General features: G+C 53.8%; 5 protein-coding genes across 5 annotated transcripts; 4 read left to right on the forward strand and 1 right to left on the reverse strand.

The window, feature by feature from the left end:
• Positions 1-2,963: 2,963 nt before the first annotated feature.
• P170DRAFT_445869 (phosphatidylinositol-3-phosphate-binding protein BEM1) lies at positions 2,964-5,366 on the forward strand (the record flags this gene model as incomplete). Its single annotated transcript, XM_024850746.1, has 4 exons — positions 2,964-2,969; positions 3,166-3,270; positions 3,610-4,371; positions 4,452-5,366. The coding sequence occupies 4 exons, from the start codon at positions 2,964-2,966 to the stop codon at positions 5,364-5,366; spliced, it is 1,788 nt and encodes a 595-aa protein (XP_024705893.1).
• A 597-nt stretch (positions 5,367-5,963) lies between these two features.
• Positions 5,964-8,390, forward strand: P170DRAFT_381470 (AFG1 family ATPase). Its single transcript, XM_024845573.1, has 4 exons — positions 5,964-6,630; positions 6,723-7,170; positions 7,235-7,751; positions 7,814-8,390. The coding sequence occupies exons 1-4, from the start codon at positions 6,258-6,260 to the stop codon at positions 8,153-8,155; spliced, it is 1,680 nt and encodes a 559-aa protein (XP_024705894.1). The 5' UTR covers positions 5,964-6,257; the 3' UTR covers positions 8,156-8,390.
• Positions 8,391-9,432: 1,042 nt separating this feature from the next.
• Positions 9,433-9,978, forward strand: P170DRAFT_474152 (putative L-PSP endoribonuclease family protein Brt1; the record flags this gene model as incomplete). The annotated part of the gene is made up of 3 exons (XM_024853106.1): positions 9,433-9,597; positions 9,658-9,807; positions 9,877-9,978. 3 exons carry the CDS (start codon positions 9,433-9,435, stop codon positions 9,976-9,978), a joined length of 417 nt encoding a protein of 138 aa, XP_024705895.1.
• A 998-nt stretch (positions 9,979-10,976) lies between these two features.
• On the reverse strand, positions 10,977-11,645 carry P170DRAFT_435786 (uncharacterized protein). The gene has a single exon (XM_024849018.1). It carries the CDS (start codon positions 11,146-11,148, stop codon positions 10,990-10,992), a length of 159 nt encoding a protein of 52 aa, XP_024705896.1. The 5' UTR covers positions 11,149-11,645; the 3' UTR covers positions 10,977-10,989.
• Positions 11,646-11,985: 340 nt separating this feature from the next.
• Positions 11,986-12,816, forward strand: P170DRAFT_435787 (uncharacterized protein). Its single transcript, XM_024849019.1, has one exon. It carries the CDS (start codon positions 12,380-12,382, stop codon positions 12,695-12,697), a length of 318 nt encoding a protein of 105 aa, XP_024705897.1. The 5' UTR covers positions 11,986-12,379; the 3' UTR covers positions 12,698-12,816.
• The last annotated feature ends 4,973 nt before the right edge of the window (positions 12,817-17,789 follow it).

Below are 17,789 nucleotides of genomic sequence, written 5' to 3' on the forward strand. Positions count from 1 at the left end.
AAACGAGGAGGTCGGAGCTGCAGTTGACGAAACTGACCGTTGAAGATGTCGTCGACATGATCAGGCCGATCCTTTGCTCATCTGGGTGGATCTCTGCGATGACAACAGGAAAGCCAAAAGTATCTGGCGACGATCAGCGAGGGTGACTTCTTCAAGCTGACTGGCGATGCTGGCTGGTCTGGCTTGGTCCTAGCGCCGCACGGTAGTGGGTCGAGATCCGTTCTGATTGATGCATCCGAGGGGTCGATGGGTAAAGTACGGAGTATTATCGAAGCGAGCTGGACGTAAATGTCTTACATTCTAGACGCGGGTTTGTCATTTTCATTGTTATCTTCTCATTCATCAGCTACAAAGAAATTGTCTCACGCGGCGCATTGTGGAGAGCCCATCGATGTAGGTTCTTTCGGTTCTTTCATTCTCGTCCTGGGACGGACTGTGGTACGGAGTATATTCCGCATGTCTATGATATACACCCCGTAGCATCCAACGATTACAAAAGCAAAAGTAAAACATGCGACAGGCCAGTCGATCGAAGCAACCCGAGCTCATGACTGGCCGGTCCCCCGTTTCTGCTCCCATTTCTTGGTCTTCTAGAATAAGACTAATTGAGCCGAACCGTGGGAAATGGACCACAGAATATGACGGCAGAGCAAGGGCAGAACATTCCATGATGGCTCCTAAGCTTTCCAACCGTCATAATTAGGTTCATCCGTGGTCTTATCAGTCTTCCAACCCCTCTCTCTAACGGGGTGGAATGATGCCACGTTTTGGGGTAAAGTCAATTTGCTCTTCCCCCAACTCCAGTATCACATTTGGTCATCAGATTCGACGGAGCTGGGGATCAACTATCATGTCCAACCGGCCGACGAGGAGAGGTTCAAGCAGGCGTTCCGGGGAAACGGATCACGGTAATCAGACTAGTCTCCGGAGGGAATTCAGGGGACGGGGTGAAGCGATCATGCAAGGTACGGAGTGCGTCGCACAGGCTCGTATGGATGGCGAGGACTGTCGACCAGCAGTGCTGCAGATGAGGTTGGTCGGGAGGTATACACTCTTCTCATATCCGACCGGCTCAGGTTCCAGACTTTTCGAATTCCCAGTGGCAATCCACCTCCAGCCCCTCCGACGGGGATCCAGTTACAATCCGGCGGGTGGTTCACGTACGTAGACATGTCTTGGCTAACCAACGGACGGACCACGGGACGGAGGTCTTTTTTTTTTCTCTCTCTCTCTCTTCTTCTTATCGTTCTTTCTTTCCCCCCCTTTTCTTCCATGGCCCTTCTAGGAAACCCACCGGTATGAGAAGCAATGCTCCAGGAGAGTGGGCGAGGGAAAAGGGGAAAGGCGAGAAGTGCTGCCCGACCGCAGGGATGGCGCTAAGGCTGGCAGGCCGGCACGTAAGTGGCCGCGGGGCCGGGGGGAGCAGCACCCGATGGACCAAGTTTAGGCACGCAACGGTCTCGAGGCATTTTCTCGCCGGGTTTTTGTGGGTTTCCCAGCCCTTGTACGGTACACGTCCTGCCTGCTGCGTCTTCCCAGTCCCCCGTAGTCGATAGAGTACTACAGGCACCTGGGAGATCGATCAATTTAATCAATCTCAATCTGTCAGTCTGGATCGATCACTTGCAATTTATCTCCAGCACTCCAGCTGCACTGGACCGGGAGAGATTCAGAATCCATCATCGCTGATCGGGCGCGACCACACAAAGTGCTGACATTCCCTCCGCCTTACCACCACCTTCCCTGCCCTTCTGGCCAGCCAACCGGCAGTGCGTCGTGCACCCGCCACGGCCAGGAAAACCCCACGGTCCCCCCAATTCCCTTTCTCATTTCCAATTCCAATCCTGAACCCACAGCCACCCACTTCCTCCCTCACTGACTTGTCGCCCCGCGTAAGGCGAGGTCGACCAGAGAACAGAACGATCGGAAAAGTGGTTCTGCTGGATCCCAGGCCTCGACTCCGGCATACATACCACACATACCTCCAGCATACAGATTACATACGCTGGGAACCTGTCAACCCGGGCTAAACTTCAGGGGAGTCACAAAGCGGGCCTCTGTTTTTTGAGTCGTCGCAAGATTCCTGATCGACCACGCTGATTCACCCGTGGTTGGAGTTGAAACACGAGGGCGAAAAGAAAAAAATAGAAAATGAAAAAGGGAGAGGAAAAAAAGAGGGCCAAAAAAGAAATCAAGAAAAGAGAAAAAAGGGCAGAATTAAATGAAAAAAAAAGAGAGTGACAGGGAAGCCGGATTTCCAGAAGAGGCACAGGAAGCACCAGTCATTTTCTTTTTTTCTCTTTTTTTTAATTTTGAATTTTTTTATTCTGGATGATCATTATTATTTGACCAGACCATCATCATCATCAACACTGATTGGTACTTCCATCATATTCTGACTGCCGGACGCGCTTGATTGCTACGCTGCTGCGTTTCCTACTTGACTTGCACTATCACCACCATCCATCCTTCTCTTTCACTCCCTATTTCGTCGCTCTCGCTTTTCTTTCTTTCTTTTCTTTCTCCCTCTCTTTCCCTTTCCCACCTCCCCGTCTCTCTCCCTCTTCCATTTCCATATTCAACCTATCCCTCTGTCTTTCTCTTACTCATTTTCTTGGGATCTGGTCTCTCACTCGCGCTCTCTCTCTCTCTCTCTCTCTCTCTCTCTCTTCCTCTCTGCCTGACTGACTACCTGCGTGTCTGCCTGTCTGCCTGTCTGCCTATCTGTCTCTGTCTCTATATCTCCCGATATCACTATCGCTTAATTCTCCGTCGCCGTTTGTTCTCCTTCCTTATTTAGGTGGCGGATATATTATTAAAGTTATATTGGATGGTGTATTATTTTTGGGGTTTTTTTTATTTTATTTTTTTTTATTTTATTCTCCTGCCTCTTTCTTGGAACCCAAACGAAACGTGCGAAGTGAAACCTCGGCCACTAGGACCAACGTTGGGTCGTCTGAAGAATGAAGGTGAGTGCTTGTTCGCAGCGTCGCCCCTCGTTTCATCTGGCGCTCTCCCCTTCTCTTCCCTCGCCCTCTCCCTCTTTCTCTCTTTCCCGCCCCTCGTTTATCTCGACTGTCGCTTGTTGCTGGGAGCTTCTCCTTCGCCAACGCTGCATCGTTTCCACCCTCCCTAAGCCTTACCTAACCTTCACAATTCCATTAGGCTATCAGACGTTCTCTCAAAGGGGAAAAGGATCCCAAACCCCACCACCACCACCATCTCTCCATCACGCCTAAATCCGCCATTGCCATTCTGCCTCCGAAAAAGGTACGTAAGGCGCGCGCCTTTTTTTTTTTTTTTTTTTTTTTTTTTTTTGGTCCCCCCTCCCGTCTGCTCAATGTTTTAACCTTTTTCAACCTTACTGCGCTGTTTGTTTGTTTCTCTTCCTCTCTTTCCATTTTTCTTCCCACCGCTCTTTGTCGCTCTTTTTTTTTTATGATCATTATCTTCATTCTTTCTCCCTTCTATTATTCTGTTTTTCTGCCGGTCATTCTTCGGCGGTAATTTTGGTGTTTTTGTGTATTTCAACCCACCGGCTCTAGTCGGCCTGCATCCTTCCCCGTCTTAAACCCGCATTTATTGACCCCATCCCTGTCCTGCACGTAGGTTATCAAAGCTCTTTACGACTACCAACCAGAAGCCGGGAACTCCCAGGAGTTGGCATTCAGCAAGGGGGATTTCTTTCACGTTATCAGCAGGGAGGACGACTTGGATTGGTACGAAGCGTGCAATCCCCTCATCCCTACTGCCAGGGGGTTGGTGCCAGTGTCGTTCTTTGAGGTCATTGGCAAGAACGAAAGAGACAGTGGCGGGTCCATCGACCTTCATAAGAAGAAAGAGCCTCACGACTCCGGTTTCTCAGATCGAGCTCCCGCCGCCTTTCCTGCGTCTGATTTCGCCTCCCCGCCGAAGCAGCAGAACCCTCTCAGGATGTCGGCTTTCGGAAAGGGCTCCAGCCCCATGGTCTATGGCATCGTGCAGTACGACTTCCAGGCCGAGCGCCCCGACGAGCTCGACGCAAAGGCCGGCGAGGCCATCATCGTCATTGCCCAGTCAAACCCTGAATGGTTCGTCGCAAAGCCCATCGGTCGCCTGGGCGGCCCGGGTCTGATCCCCGTGTCTTTCATCGAGCTGCGGGATATGCAGTCCGGCCAGGCTGTGACCGATCCCTTGGACGCCGTCCGGCGTGCCGGCGTGCCCAAGGTGGAGGAGTGGAAGAAAATGACTGCCGAATACAAGAACAGCAGTATCACCCTGGGCAAGATCGAACCGGTCGGATCTCCCATGCAGTCCGTCACGTCGGGCGTCGAAAAGATGTCCGTTGGCCATCAGAGCATGGGCCATCTGAGCCAGAATGGCAATTCCTATGTGAGTCGCAATCCTGCCCGTTCGAGGAGCTTTGGGAATCGCCGGGGGGTCGACAAATGTACTAATCAAAGCGGCATTAGGGATACCATCACCGCAACGCCAGCAAAGGCTCGGTCGCGCAACACATGTCTCAACCCCCGCCGCAGAACTACCACCACCAATCCGTCATGGCCCCCGTGGCCGCATCGATCCCGCGGTACTGTTTCGACAACGACAAGTACTGGTATATCATCGAGGCGAAAATGGAAGACGGTCGCTGCTGGGAGCTGTCTCGTTACTACCACGACTTTTACGATTTCCAGATCGCCCTTCTGACCCAGTTTGAGGAGGAGGCCGGCAACCGAGGCAAAGCGCGAACACTGCCCTTTATGCCGGGCCCCGTCACGCACGTCACCGACGCCATTTCCAACGGTCGTCGACAGAACTTGGACGAGTACATTAAGAAACTCCTATCCATGCCGCCGCACATTGCCCGCTGTCAACTCGTCCGGCAGCTCTTTGCTCCTCGGGCCGGCGATTTCGAGATTGACCCCAACGCTTTCGGGGAGGATGCGCGCTTCTCCGGTGGCTCCCACCACTCGTCGGTACACGAGCCGTCGCGCAGCGTCTCCCGCCAGTCCTCGCAGGCCCAATTGCATGCGGAACGGGGTTCGCACCAGCGGGGACAACCGTCGTTGTCGGCCAGCAACGGCGGTCCGCCCTCGATGAACCGGCAACCCAGCTCAATCACGCAAGTGTCCACCAACTCGAGTAGCGGCGCTATGAAAGTCAAAGTGTTTTTCCAGGACGATCTGATCGCCATCCGAGTCCCCAGCGACATCAGCGTACAGCAGCTGAAGGAGAAGCTTATGGATCGTCTGAAGATTCACGAAGGCATGTCCGTGCAGTACAAGGACGAGCCGTCCGGCACATACGTCGACTTGATCAGCGACGGCGATCTTGACACTGCCCTCCAACGAAACTCCAAACTTACCCTTTACGTCGGCCTCGTTTAAAGGAGTGTGTGTACGACAAGGCCCTGCATAGAAGCAATATTTCCATCGACACTTTCGTGATAGATTTGTTGGTCACCCGCAACAAGTATTATACTTTTATTTTTTCTCCCTCTCCCCTATCATTTTGGTTTGCCGCCACGGCTTTCTGTTCACGGGTGCATCGGCGTTACGGCCTCTAATTTCCTCTGATGGACGACCCAGCCCTCTCAAGGGTTGGTATTGCTTATTTCATTTGATGGATGATTAAGAACGAGATGTCCGAAATGTTATGTTGTCATGTATTTCTTTGGTGTTTTTCTATCTGCATTTGATTTGGTTTTGTTCCGCGGGCCGTTTCTGGCTGATTGTGATTTCCATACCCTTCTTGATGCACAGTTGATCGCATGTACATAAATCTTCACTTGCACATACACCCACTGTGGGCTTCATTATTTCCGATTTCTTGACCACCAAAACTCGAGGTTGTACTGCTGTTTGTAGCGCGAGAACGACCGGCGGGTTTCGCGTCTGGCGGTGCCGGATCCCCGGTCACATGACCCCGCGCGATTCTTTTCTCGCTCGCTGCAGGATGGGGTTCTTTGCCTCAAAATTAGATCCCTTCTATTCCCCTTTACTCGTGCCGGTGGGTTCGGACTGCCTTTTAGACCCTTTGGACCCCGAGTTGGTTGCACATTCCACAATTCTTCCCCGCCTTTCAACGCCCGCGTGGCCGCCGCACTTGACCTTTTGCCGAATAATTCCCGGCCGGAGAGAAGAGCGTGTCTTGTCCTTTGAAAAATCCCGACCTCGGTTGTTCATAACAACTCCGTCGCAAACCCCCGCCAAACAACTACAGGCGCTGATCTTTAGCACGAGATTTTAGTGGGATATATTCAACACACTCGTATCTAGATGTCGGTGAGCGGGTCGTCTGTGAAACTCTGCGCGGACGTCTTGCCGGGCGCGCTGAGGCCGAGCAACGCATCGTTGCTCCGCGCCACCCCTCGGCGGACGAAGCGAGTGTATTCTCAGGAAACCAGAAGGCATTTGCACCAGCCTCCAAATCATCTGCGAGTTTGCCGGGCGACAGTACCGCAAAATGGTCGGTTGAGCGCGCAAGCGCCTCTACCTAGCCCGTACGTACGGCGGTTCGCGACCGAGGCTGCGACGAAGGTTGATGAGGACAAGACCGCGGACGCTGCAAATGAGCTGCAGGGTGGTCCTTTGAAGGAATACGATCTGAGGGTGCAGCAGGGTCGGTTGAGGGATGACCCTTACCAGCGACGTATGTACTGCTTTCGCAGACACCCCCCCCCCTCATGTTGGATCGGGATGGTGGTGAGAAATGGCAAACTAACACTGAGGTGCATCTTGCAGAAATCATCGAGCAACTCCAAGATCTGTACGAAAGACTAAAGCACTACAATCCTCCTCCGGTCGTTCATCCGAGTGTTGAGTCGCTAGATCCGAAACCCAAGACGTCGTTTCTCGGCTCCCTCTTCGGACGGGGTAAGGCTGAGGAATTGACGATCCCCGAATCCCTCCCCAAGGGCCTGTACATGTATGGAGACGTTGGGTGCGGTAAAACGATGCTTATGGACCTATTCTATGACACTCTGCCGCCAAACATCGCGTCCAAGACCCGCATCCATTTCCACAACTTCATGCAGGATGTCCACAAGCGGGTGCACGTGGTGAAGATGCGGTTTGGCAACGACTTCGACGCGTTACCTCTCGTGGCAGCTGATATTGCGGAGAAGTCTAGCGTGTTGTGTTTCGATGAATTCCAGTGTACGGATGTGGCTGATGCTATGATTCTGCGACGGTACGTGTTCCTCATAAGGCGGAATGAAGACAAAGTGAACTAGCGAAATGGCTAACTTGTCTAGACTGCTCGAGTCCCTAATGTCTCACGGCGTAGCGCTGGTGACGACGTCCAACCGACATCCCGATGATCTGTACAAAAATGGAATTCAGCGCGAGTCGTTCATCCCCTGCATCAAGCTACTCCAGACCGCTCTCGACGTGATCAATCTGAACTCGCCCACCGACTACCGAAAGATCCCCCGCCCTCCATCCGGCGTCTACCACCATCCGCTTGGCGAGGACGCGGAGCGTCATGCGCACAAGTGGTTCGAATTCCTGGGCGATCCCATCAACGACCCCCCGCATGCCACGACCCAGGAGGTCTGGGGCCGCAAGATCGAAGTGCCCCTAGCCAGTGGCCGAGCCGCGCAGTTCAGCTTCAACCAGCTTATCGGTCGCGCTACCGGAGCGGCCGACTACCTGGAGCTAGTCCGCAACTACGACGCCTTCATCATCACCGACGTGCCGGGCATGAACCTAACCCAACGCGACCTGGCCCGACGATTCATCACCTTCATCGACGCCGTCTACGAGAGCAGGGTGGGTTTTCCCTCTCTATCTATCCTTAGTTATCATTATTGACATTCACATTTCCTTCTCAGGCCAAACTCGTCCTCACCTCAGCCGTCCCCCTGACCAACATCTTCATCTCTGAAACCGAAATGAAAGACTCCCTCGATGACGACGGCAGCGACCTCTCCGACGCAATGCGCATGATGATGGACGACCTGGGTCTCTCCATGCAGGCCCTCAAATCCACCTCCATCTTCAGCGGCGATGAGGAGCGCTTTGCCTTCGCGCGGGCCCTTTCGCGTCTCTCCGAGATGGGCAGCAAGGAATGGGTCGAGAGGGGCTTGGGTCTTGGTATGACCTCCGAGCAAGGGAAGGGTGACCACGATGCGTGGATGAAGGCGAGAAGCCATTGGGGTGAGGATAACATGTGAGATCTGTTTCCCTCTCTCCATATCTTGCATTTGTAGATTTTCTTTTGCTGCCTTTTATACATGTGTGTCTGTCTGTTTTATACCTCTTTTTCTTTTTGGTGATTGGACCTTCTTTGCACATACATGTCTCGGTAGATGGGTATATACATTGATTTTCTTCCTAGACAAGTGGATATCGATGATGTATTTACACACATATCTGGTTACTAAATAGATTTACATACGAAGAGTGGATATGTCAATTCAGTCATTGCTTGTATCCTAGGCGAGCACGCCTGGGATGGTGTCTTTTTCGTCTTGTTCATGCACACTTTTGAGTGAGACTTGGACGATATAAAAACAGGGGGCCTGTCGTAATAAGGACCTTCTTACCCATACTTTAGATTCCAGTGTCTTGTGTCAATGACAGTTGCATTGAATTCCGTATATGTAAACACTGCCATTATCTACCCGCATAACACCATCAACAGCACTTGATAAAAAGTACGAAGAGGCTAGAGACAATAGTGTCAGCCGTGTATCTTTAGATTAACTAAACTCAAGGAGTTGGACCTTGGCATAATGAGCGTAAGAGCTGGAGCGCCTACTAGGCGCTTATGTGCCGTTGGTGATGTTACAATGCAGCGAGCCCGTACATTAGATTCACTGCCTGGCCAATCCAGAGACACTGGTGTCGCGGCTATACCTAGCCGGGGCTGAGAACCTATCGACTTGATTCCTTCGTCTCTTTACAGTTATAGGGTGTTCTAGACATAGATGAATGCCAAGGGCGGCTCAGACTTGAGTGCATGGAAGGCGAGTGGGTTGATACAAGACCAATCTTCGCAAGACCTCCTAGACCCTGGTTGTGGCCCGTCCGGGTATTGCGACGGAGAGTTTCTTTAATTAGATGTTAGATGCAGTCTGCAATAAACAAGCGTGCGTGGGTTTTACGTATCAAAAGTGGATGGACGAAGGAAGGGACGACGTCATATCATTTGACCGTGTCCGATAATCCATAGCCTGAGGTGTCCTTTTTTCTTTTTTCCCCTTTCTGGTGCGAGGTCAGGCTGATAATTTCGGCTCTCCATTGACTACTCATCCATAATCCATCTGATTGAGCTGCACTGAACAAAATGTACATCGCGATGTGGAATCATTCTTAGTCAGGATTCAGTGGGGCGGACACTCTTCCCCCGCCTGGAGAAATGAAGTCCGCCCGCCTGTCATCTCCGCTTTCCGGAGTACCGACTTCCTCCATACTCACTCGCAACGCCCAAAGACACCAGCAACACAAAATGTCCCAAGCAGCTCGAACCGCCATCAGCACCGACAAGGCCCCCTTGCCTCCGCCCTTCCTCTCGCAGGGCATTGTCGTCGGTGGCATCGTCTACTGCTCCGGTCAAGTGGGCGTGGACCCGGCTACGGGGAAGATGGTCGAAGGATCCATTCAGAATCGGACAGTAGGTTTCACTTCTAGCACCTACCCATGGAGAGAAACTCCAGCTTATCTGAACTTGCAGAGACAAATCCTTCAGAATCTGAGCGCCGTGCTTGAAGCCGGTGGATCGAGCATTCAAGACGTGGTGAAGGCGAACATCTTCCTAGCCGATATGGGCGATTTCGATGCGGTGAACGAGGTGTATAATTCGTTCTTTGCCGATCCTAAGCCGGTATGCTTGACTTTTTTTGGATTGGCTACATGCTTGTCCCTTGTCCTCTGTACTAAGCAAGTTGTCTAGGCCCGTACGTGTGTGGCGGTTAAGACGCTGCCTCTTGGGACGGACGTCGAGATCGAGTGTTCGGGTGTGGTCACTCGTTCGGATCGCGCTTCTCGGTTGTAGGGTCGGATTGAGTTGTCCGGTAGGGGTTACTGCTGTGTGGGCAAGGAGGTAGTGATGTGCTCTTCAGAGGAAGAGAACTTTCTCTTGGGATGTAGACGACTAGACCAAGAACTCTAGCTAAGGCGATTGTCTGTCCTTTCATGTCAACATTTTCTGTGTTTAGACGCGGACAATAAAATATGTGATTCGGCTGCTGTGCTCGTCTAGGATATATATATCCGCCAAGTCAAAGGACATCCTGTAAATCGGTTGAGGCTAATATATATAGCATTCTCCAAGGGTGATTCAAAACCAGATACATAAGAGGAATTGTTAACAGCCCTACACTGATATCATAGACTGTACTATGGCCCCGTACAAAACTATATGGAGTATACTCCGGAGTAAGGTAGTAAGGTACGGAATATCTTCTTACCGACCTGCTATCGGTCCTGCAGCCGATCAGCGGTACCCCGTAGTATAGAGCGCAATTAATCATCTTGCCATCAACCAAACAACCCCAAACCCCTTGACCACTCTGTGTCTCCGTGAGCCCGTAAACCCTGAGCCGATAGGTATCTACTCGGTAGTACACCGTAGTATCGATGGTTTCAGGCTGCTTCGCTGCCGAGCGCCAAGACTCGGTTATCAGCCAACGGGACGACGGTGGAGCCTCGCCCGGCCCTCCGTCAGGAACAGGAATAGCGGCATCCATGGAAGTCCAGTCCGTGGTAGACGTGAAGCAGCGGTCTTTCCTAGCCGTACCTTTTATTAGAAAGGGGGTGCTGCAAAATGTTTCGTCCGACTCGCCGTCTTTGGGTCGGCCCTGATTTTGAGCACACTCTATCCCGATATACTTTGCCATATCTACGGTCTCCCGCATCGAGTTCTTGAGCGAACCCGATACGACACGTTATGACACCATGATAGATGGTGCTTTGGACTGGCGGAGCACGCGCTAAACCCAGCCCGACAAAAATAGCACAAAGCCGTCCTAAAAAATTGGACATCATAATGGCCCGGGTCCGTGCTTCATTGGTCGGATCGAGGCAAGTGCTCGCCGTGACTTGTCCATCCAGCTGGCCGGATATTTACGGCCTTCGCATGCTGTAATTTTCTGGCTCGAGCCAAGACGAAATTGCTCCGAGGACGCACCCTGAAGGTCGGGTTCCAACAAGAATGCTGTGACATGTTGTTTTGACCTCCCTTGTTCCCCGAGAATCAGGCGCGTTAACCGTTGCGACCGAAGGGATGGAATGAGCGTTGTTTCAGTTCGGACTCTGGTCGCGCTGGCATTCCAGTTTATGTCAGGGTAGAAGACTGCACGGAGCTAGCTCGTACGAAGGGCTCCAGCAAGTAGCTAGCAGCTCTTTAGTCTGGTTAGGTGATACTGAGCTAAGCTACGAGGTACCTGAGCGAATGACAAAGAGCACGGAGCACTGCAGTCAGACCTCGTATGTGTCTTTCGGGCCATGATCCTCTTGAGTACTCCGGAGTAACAGGATGACTGTTTCTATCTTGGGTCAGCATCTCCGGCTCTGTGGTCGCCTTTGCTTTGGGGAATGGAGGGGATCAGGTCGGGACAAGATCAATAGTGGCCATGACTAGACGGAACGGACCTGCTAGAAGGCCGTCCAGGGCGATAGAACAAGAATAGTACTGGCAGACCGACAGTCCTATGACTGACATTTGAGAAAGCGGTGATGGTGAGACAGGATGGTCAGTGTTACTCCGTCTAAAAAAGGGGCCGACGGGGGGACGCAGACTAGGCCGAATACGGTCGACATTTGTCGGTCGGCAGACTCTGGACTCTGGACTCTGGGCTCTTGAGTCTTGACTTTTGACTGCAGGATGCTGACCGGTCGCTCCTTTGTGTCTGCCAGACGAACCATCTTACATGTTGGGTGGAACACTTTGGAAGGAAAAGAAGCATGAAAAGGAGGGAAAAAATAGAGTAAGCCCAACTGCTTTGTGAATCGCATCCTTTGTTACAGCCACTCGCTGACTGATGGGGCGGCGAAGGCAGCCCTCGATATCACCACGCACCTCGACCATCTCCACACTGCCAGGAACACGCACACTAGACCAACGCCGTCGGTCTGGGCCTTGCAATGGTCCGAACCTTGACGGAATCTGCGAGAATTGTGGTGTCCCGTTACTGTACGATGGCCCGGAATTGTGATGTGCACTGCATAATATCGCAACCGATGAGGGACTGCTCCGTCCGCCTACCGAGGATTCGAGGAAGATATCCATGGCATGCGATTGATGGGCTTATTTGGGTTCATGACTTGCCCCTGTCGATTGCCCATCGCATCAGATTTTAGGCCCGATTCTGACTGACTCCGTCAGTCCCCCCTGGTTCTTCCTTCAATGGCCGTGATGGCCTGCGACCGACCGACATGGATTTTCTCCGGTGATAATGCACTCTGTCCCGCATGGTCGACGTCGTCCGACCGAATTCGTGCCACTCGACATCTTGCCGGGAGTCCCTCTTTTTGTCGATCCCTATTCCATTCGGATGGTCGACAGGGTCATTTGCTCCGCGGCTGCTCTAGCCTGCTCGCTACTGCAGAGTGCAGAGAAGCATGAGCACCGCGTAACTTCGGGGGTGACGGGACTAGTAGGAACTACCTGCGGTACTACCCTACTCTTGTCAATAGTTCTGACGCAAAGGATGGGAGGTTGCCGGGCGTGGCAGGATGGCACAACTCGTGGGGTTCATAGGCATCCGAATTGATTTGGACCGTCTGAGCCGACGTATCCAACAGGCGTATAAACTCATGCATATATCCCCGGGATATGCAGGACCATTCGCACCTCCACGGTAGCGACGCGTGCACGGAGGACCGACTCCATAGTGTATCCATGAGTAATAAAAACAGGACCCAGAATTACATGATCCATGATCGCAGATGAGGCCATGGCGAAGAAGATCTCTTCTCCCACGCAATGGGCGTGGGCCCCAGCCCACTAGAGGGCCGCAATCCACCTCAGCCGGTGCGTGGGAATAGGGACACTGCCAGCACTGCCAGCACTGCCAGTCCAGGACTGCTGCGTCCTCCGTATTGCCCGCATGCTGTATTTCCACCGCGCCCCCTCTTCGCTGCCCCCTGCCACTCGCCGCTAAACCGCACGGAGACGCACTAAAGCAACTAAAAGACGCTAAACAAACCCGACCAACTAAACCCAAAAGTAAACCAGCCAAACTAATCTCCCTTCCCTTCCCTCTGGCCCGTCCGGCCTTTTCCCTTCACTTTTTACATTCCTTTTTTCCTTCTTCTCTCTTTTCTTTCCTTCCGTTCCCTTTGGCTTGATCCTTTTGCTTCTTGCTTGTTGCTGTTTCTCTCCTTCTTCCCTCCCCCCCTCTGATGCTCCGCCATCTCGATGCTGGCGTTGACGTAGCCCATCCTTGAACGCGCATTCTACGTCGGCGACCCGTTGGGACCAGATTCACTGTTCGCCAATTGCTCTCCTTGCATCCGCCCCCCTCCCACGGTCGCGCTCAGGTACGACGACTCTTCCGCTGGCTCGCTATCTCCCTCCCGCGCTGGTTCACCATAACAACCACCTCCCCCATCCCACCCCCGCCACGCTCTTTCTTTTGACATTTTTTTTCTCCCCTTGTTTTAGATCTCGTCGCTCGCTCCTTACAGCACCCACGCTCGTTATTTGTGTGTTTTCGTCCATCTCTTCTATCGTGAAGGGGTTCCCGTCGGATTATCTGCGCCATCCACGCCTCCCCCTGCCGCTCTTTTAGATCCGCTTTTGTTTATCGTTCGATTCTATCGCTCAATTCCCTGTCCGCATAGAACGCCTTGATCGAACCATTCCGATTGTATTGCTGGCCTCGTCGGAATTCGATTCTACTGGTGATTTGCGCCCACGGCAAAGGAAACAGGGAAATCAGCCCGCGGATCAACTTGCCATACCACACGCTCCAGCCACCGAACCCATGAATTCCGAGATTGAGAATTGATATTTCTTTTCAACGCCCGGATTTCTCTTCGCTTGTCTGGCCAGGTGGTTCTCGACTTGAGCCTCGCGCTGTCCGCTCATTTTTCTATATATCGACTTGATCCTTAGCCGTTCCTTTCATTCGCCAGGTCCTACGCTCTTTTCGCTTCACCATGATCCCGCCTACGGCAGCCGTGCTTACGGCCTTCTTGTCTCTGGGTGGCCTGAATCTGGTCGCAGCTCACGATGCAGCCTTCGAGCAAGAAGTCAGGCCTCGGTTCGTCCCGAAACAATTCAAGAGACAGATCAACTACCAGGCTTCTTCGACGCCGTTGGCAAACCCCCAGACCTCCGAGTTGGTGACCAAGCCCAATACCGCTGTGCCGCAGCCGACCGAAACGGCAGAGCCAGTAACCACGACGCCAGTGGCCGATCCGGCTCCTCCAGTGGTGGTCATTCCTATTACCCTTTCGGTGGATTTGAATGGGGTCACGCATACCATTACAGGTACCCCGCCTGCTGCGACACCCGGTGCCGTGACATCGACAAGTGCGACGTCTATCACGGAGCAAGCGCCGCCTCCCCCGGCTAGCACACCCGCGGCATCCCCAGCGTCGCACACCGAGGAGACTACTCCCGTACCGGTTGTCCAACCCACGGAGGACACCACGTCTCCTCTGCCCGCGACTCCGAATTACACCCAGGAGTCTACCCCCGTGCCGGTTCCCCAGCCCACGGAGAAGGATACCACATCTCCTTTGCCCGCGACTCCCAACTATACCCAGGAGTCTACCCCCGTGCCGGTTCCCCAGCCCACGGAGAAGGATACCACATCTCCCTTGCCCGCAACTCCTTACCACACTCAGGAGTCTACTCCCGTGCCGGTTCTCCAGCACACGGACAAGGATACCACATCTCCTCTGCCTGCGACTCCCAGTCACACCCAGGAGTCTTCTCCCGTGCCGGTTCCTCAGCCCACGGATAAGGATACCTCGTCTCCATTGCCTGCGACTCCCTACCGCACCCAGCAGTCTACTCCTGTGCCGGTTCCCCAACCCACAGACAAGGACACCACGTCTGCCGTCGGCCAGGACGTGACGGTGACCCCCTCTTCCGTGCCGGCCGTCCCGACTTCGTCGAGCACTGGAACCAAGTTGAGTGACGCATGGGATAGCTTTGTCAGCAGCATCTGGGGAACAACATCCAGCTCTGTCCCCGTGGCTCCTGCTACTCCAACCGATTCGTCGAGTGAAACGACCCCGGCCAATTCTAAGCCAGTGTCTAGCTCGGTTCCTATCATCGAACCTGCCACGACCACGGACTCGCCTTTGCCATCCCAGAGACCCGATGATGCCACCTCCGACCTGACAAGCCCCTCGACTCCAGTGGAGGTGGCCCCGTCCTCGACCCCTTATTCTACTCCGGTCCCGGGATTGGTCCCCGGCTTGGTGTCGGATCTTCTGGGTGGAACCTCCAGCTCGACTGACTTGCCTTCTGCTCCTGCTCAATCCGAAACTTCCAGCGCCTTTAGCTCTGCTGATTCGCCTCTCACCCCAAGCCAGTCCGATTCCTCGATCATTCCGAGCTCGACCGATGTTTCTTACACCCCGAGTCAATCGGAGTCATCGATCATTCCCAGCTCTACGGGTCTGCCTCTCACCCAAAGTCAGTCTGATTCATCAACCGTCTCGAGCTCCTCGGATTCATCTTTCACTCCGAGCCAGTCTGATTCCTCGATCATTCCGAGCTCGACCGATGTTTCGTCGATCCCCAGCCAGTCGGGTTCTAGCTCTATCCCCATCATTGATTCCGGGGCGACTTCTAGCACGGTATTGCCTTCGCAGAGCTCCGAAGATGCTGCAACCCGTTCAACCGGTCAGACGAGCTCCAGGGAGGCGACGCCGTCGCCTACTTCTTCGTCGGGCCTTATCAATGGCGTTCTGTCGGATCTTCTGGGCACCGCAAGCTCGACTGAATCGATCTCTGCGACACCCCAACCCGAGTCGTCTAGCCTCCCCAGCTCGACAGGATCTATCATCCCGAACCAACCTGAGTCATCTTCCAGCGCCGAGGCAAGCAGCAGTGGTGGCCCCAGCAGCACTGGCCCCGAAGCCACGAGTTCCAGCGGTCTCTTGACCACAATCCCCGTCAGCGTGCCCGCCGTGACCCCCTCGGCATCGAGCGGCTCTCTTGATGTGTCGGACGCTTTGAGCACAGCTCTAGGCCTCACGTCGCAGCCTTCGGGCACTCCAGTCGGCAGCACCCAACCTGGACCGTCTGGATCTTCAGCCACTAGTGCTCTTATTGTTCCTGGAGGATCGACTTCCGATAGTAAGACGGGAACGCAGGGTTCCACTGAATCTCAGAGCGCTACCGAATCCCAGAGTGCTAACGCCACTGTTGCTCCGAGCGCTACTGGATCTCAAAGTGCGACTGCTAGTCTGAGCTCATCGGGTTCGCTTGCCCCGTCTGGATCCTCCGCATCCACTAGCGAAGCAGTCATCCCCACTGGCACAAAGTCTGCATCTGCCGGCTTCTCTTCGACTGCTCTGATTAGCTCCAAGGCGCCCTCGGCGGGCTCTACAAACCCGGCAACCCCTCTCTCGACTGCTCCCCCGGTTCCTACAAGCACGCAACAACCGTCGCAACCGGGCACGACGCAGCCGGGTACGACGCAGCCCAGCACGCAACAGCCGCCGCAGCCCAGCACTCAGCCACCGCCTCAGCCAAGCACGACGCAGCCGATTTCGCAGCCGCCGCCGCAGCCCAGCACGACGCAACCAGCTATTGAGACAACCCCTACACCAGAACCTGTGCCAGAGCCAACACCCGAGCCCACCGCACAGCCCAGCACCAGTAGCGACACCAATGATTGGGTGCCTTCCACTATCCTTGTGGAACCCCCAACGCCCACGACTCACGACACGGCCACTTTTGCGACGGCGACTGCCACGAGCACGCAAACGCAACTCCCTGGCGCTATTTCTCCCAACGGAGCCGACATTACTCCGCCTGAAGATGCAATGATGATTCGAATTGGTTTCGACGAAAGACTGCGATACAGTTTCGTTGCCACTACTTCCCTGTCGTCCTCCCAGATCTTCCATTATGTGCCGAAGGGTCTCATGTACGCTATGGGACTCTCCAGTGATCAGATTACTATGGTCTCCATCCAGCCTTTAGAGATGAAGGGCTACCTTGCCACGACCGTTTTGGCCTATGTCTCAAAGACCAACTACCTTTGGGATCAGGACGCTTACAACGAAAACCACAAGGCAAACAGCAACAAGACGGAGACCGAATCGCAATTCGAGGTTGATATTAAAAACCCTGTCTCCAAGGTTTACCGCCAGCCTGACGACTCGGTGGTCACGTTGTTCTCTATGATCGATCCTACCATCAGTATTTGGCCCGACGGCCGTCCAGGTGCAAACGGAGAACCCGAAGGCAATGGGTCGAATGGCGGCAATGGCAATGACGACGGTAGCGACTCTGATGGCAACGGCGATGGGGGTGCTAGCAGCAGCTCAAGCGCTCGCCCTAGCTCCGTTGGAATTGGTGTCGGCGTTGTTGCTGGTGCCGCTGCCTATGGTGCGGGTATGTTCTGGGTCGCTCGCCGGTACCGCAAGAAGCGTCAATTGCACCAGAGATCCAGCTCGACCGTCGAACAGATGAGTGAGGGTCCTGGTGGCGGATCGGTCTTCGCTGCCGGTGGCCGCATGTCTCGCAACAGCCAGGTCAGCCGTGGAGGAAGCGCCCGTACGCAGATGATCAGTGCACCCGTGATGGCAGAGAACTCGCTTGGATGGAACTAAGCCTACGCCGGGTATATTTTTTTTTAAAAAAATGCCGCAAATAAGAAAAAAAAAAGATAG

The sequence above is a fragment of the Aspergillus steynii genome (assembly GCF_002849105.1).
Source record: "Aspergillus steynii IBT 23096 chromosome Unknown P170scaffold_3, whole genome shotgun sequence".
In the NCBI taxonomy this organism is placed as follows: domain Eukaryota; kingdom Fungi; phylum Ascomycota; class Eurotiomycetes; order Eurotiales; family Aspergillaceae; genus Aspergillus; species Aspergillus steynii.

Excerpts from the sequence above, each read along its gene's own strand:
- P170DRAFT_381470 (XM_024845573.1), top strand. The coding sequence starts at position 6,258 with ATGTCGGTGAGCGGGTCGTCTGTGAAACTCTGCGCGGACGTCTTGCCG. Across the intron at positions 6,631-6,722 it reads GGATGACCCTTACCAGCGAC|AAATCATCGAGCAACTCCAA; the intron begins GTATGTACTGCT and ends TGCATCTTGCAG. Across the intron at positions 7,752-7,813 it reads ACGCCGTCTACGAGAGCAGG|GCCAAACTCGTCCTCACCTC; the intron begins GTGGGTTTTCCC and ends TTTCCTTCTCAG.
- P170DRAFT_435786 (XM_024849018.1), bottom strand. The coding sequence starts at position 11,148 with ATGTCACAGCATTCTTGTTGGAACCCGACCTTCAGGGTGCGTCCTCGG.
- P170DRAFT_435787 (XM_024849019.1), top strand. The coding sequence starts at position 12,380 with ATGCACTCTGTCCCGCATGGTCGACGTCGTCCGACCGAATTCGTGCCA.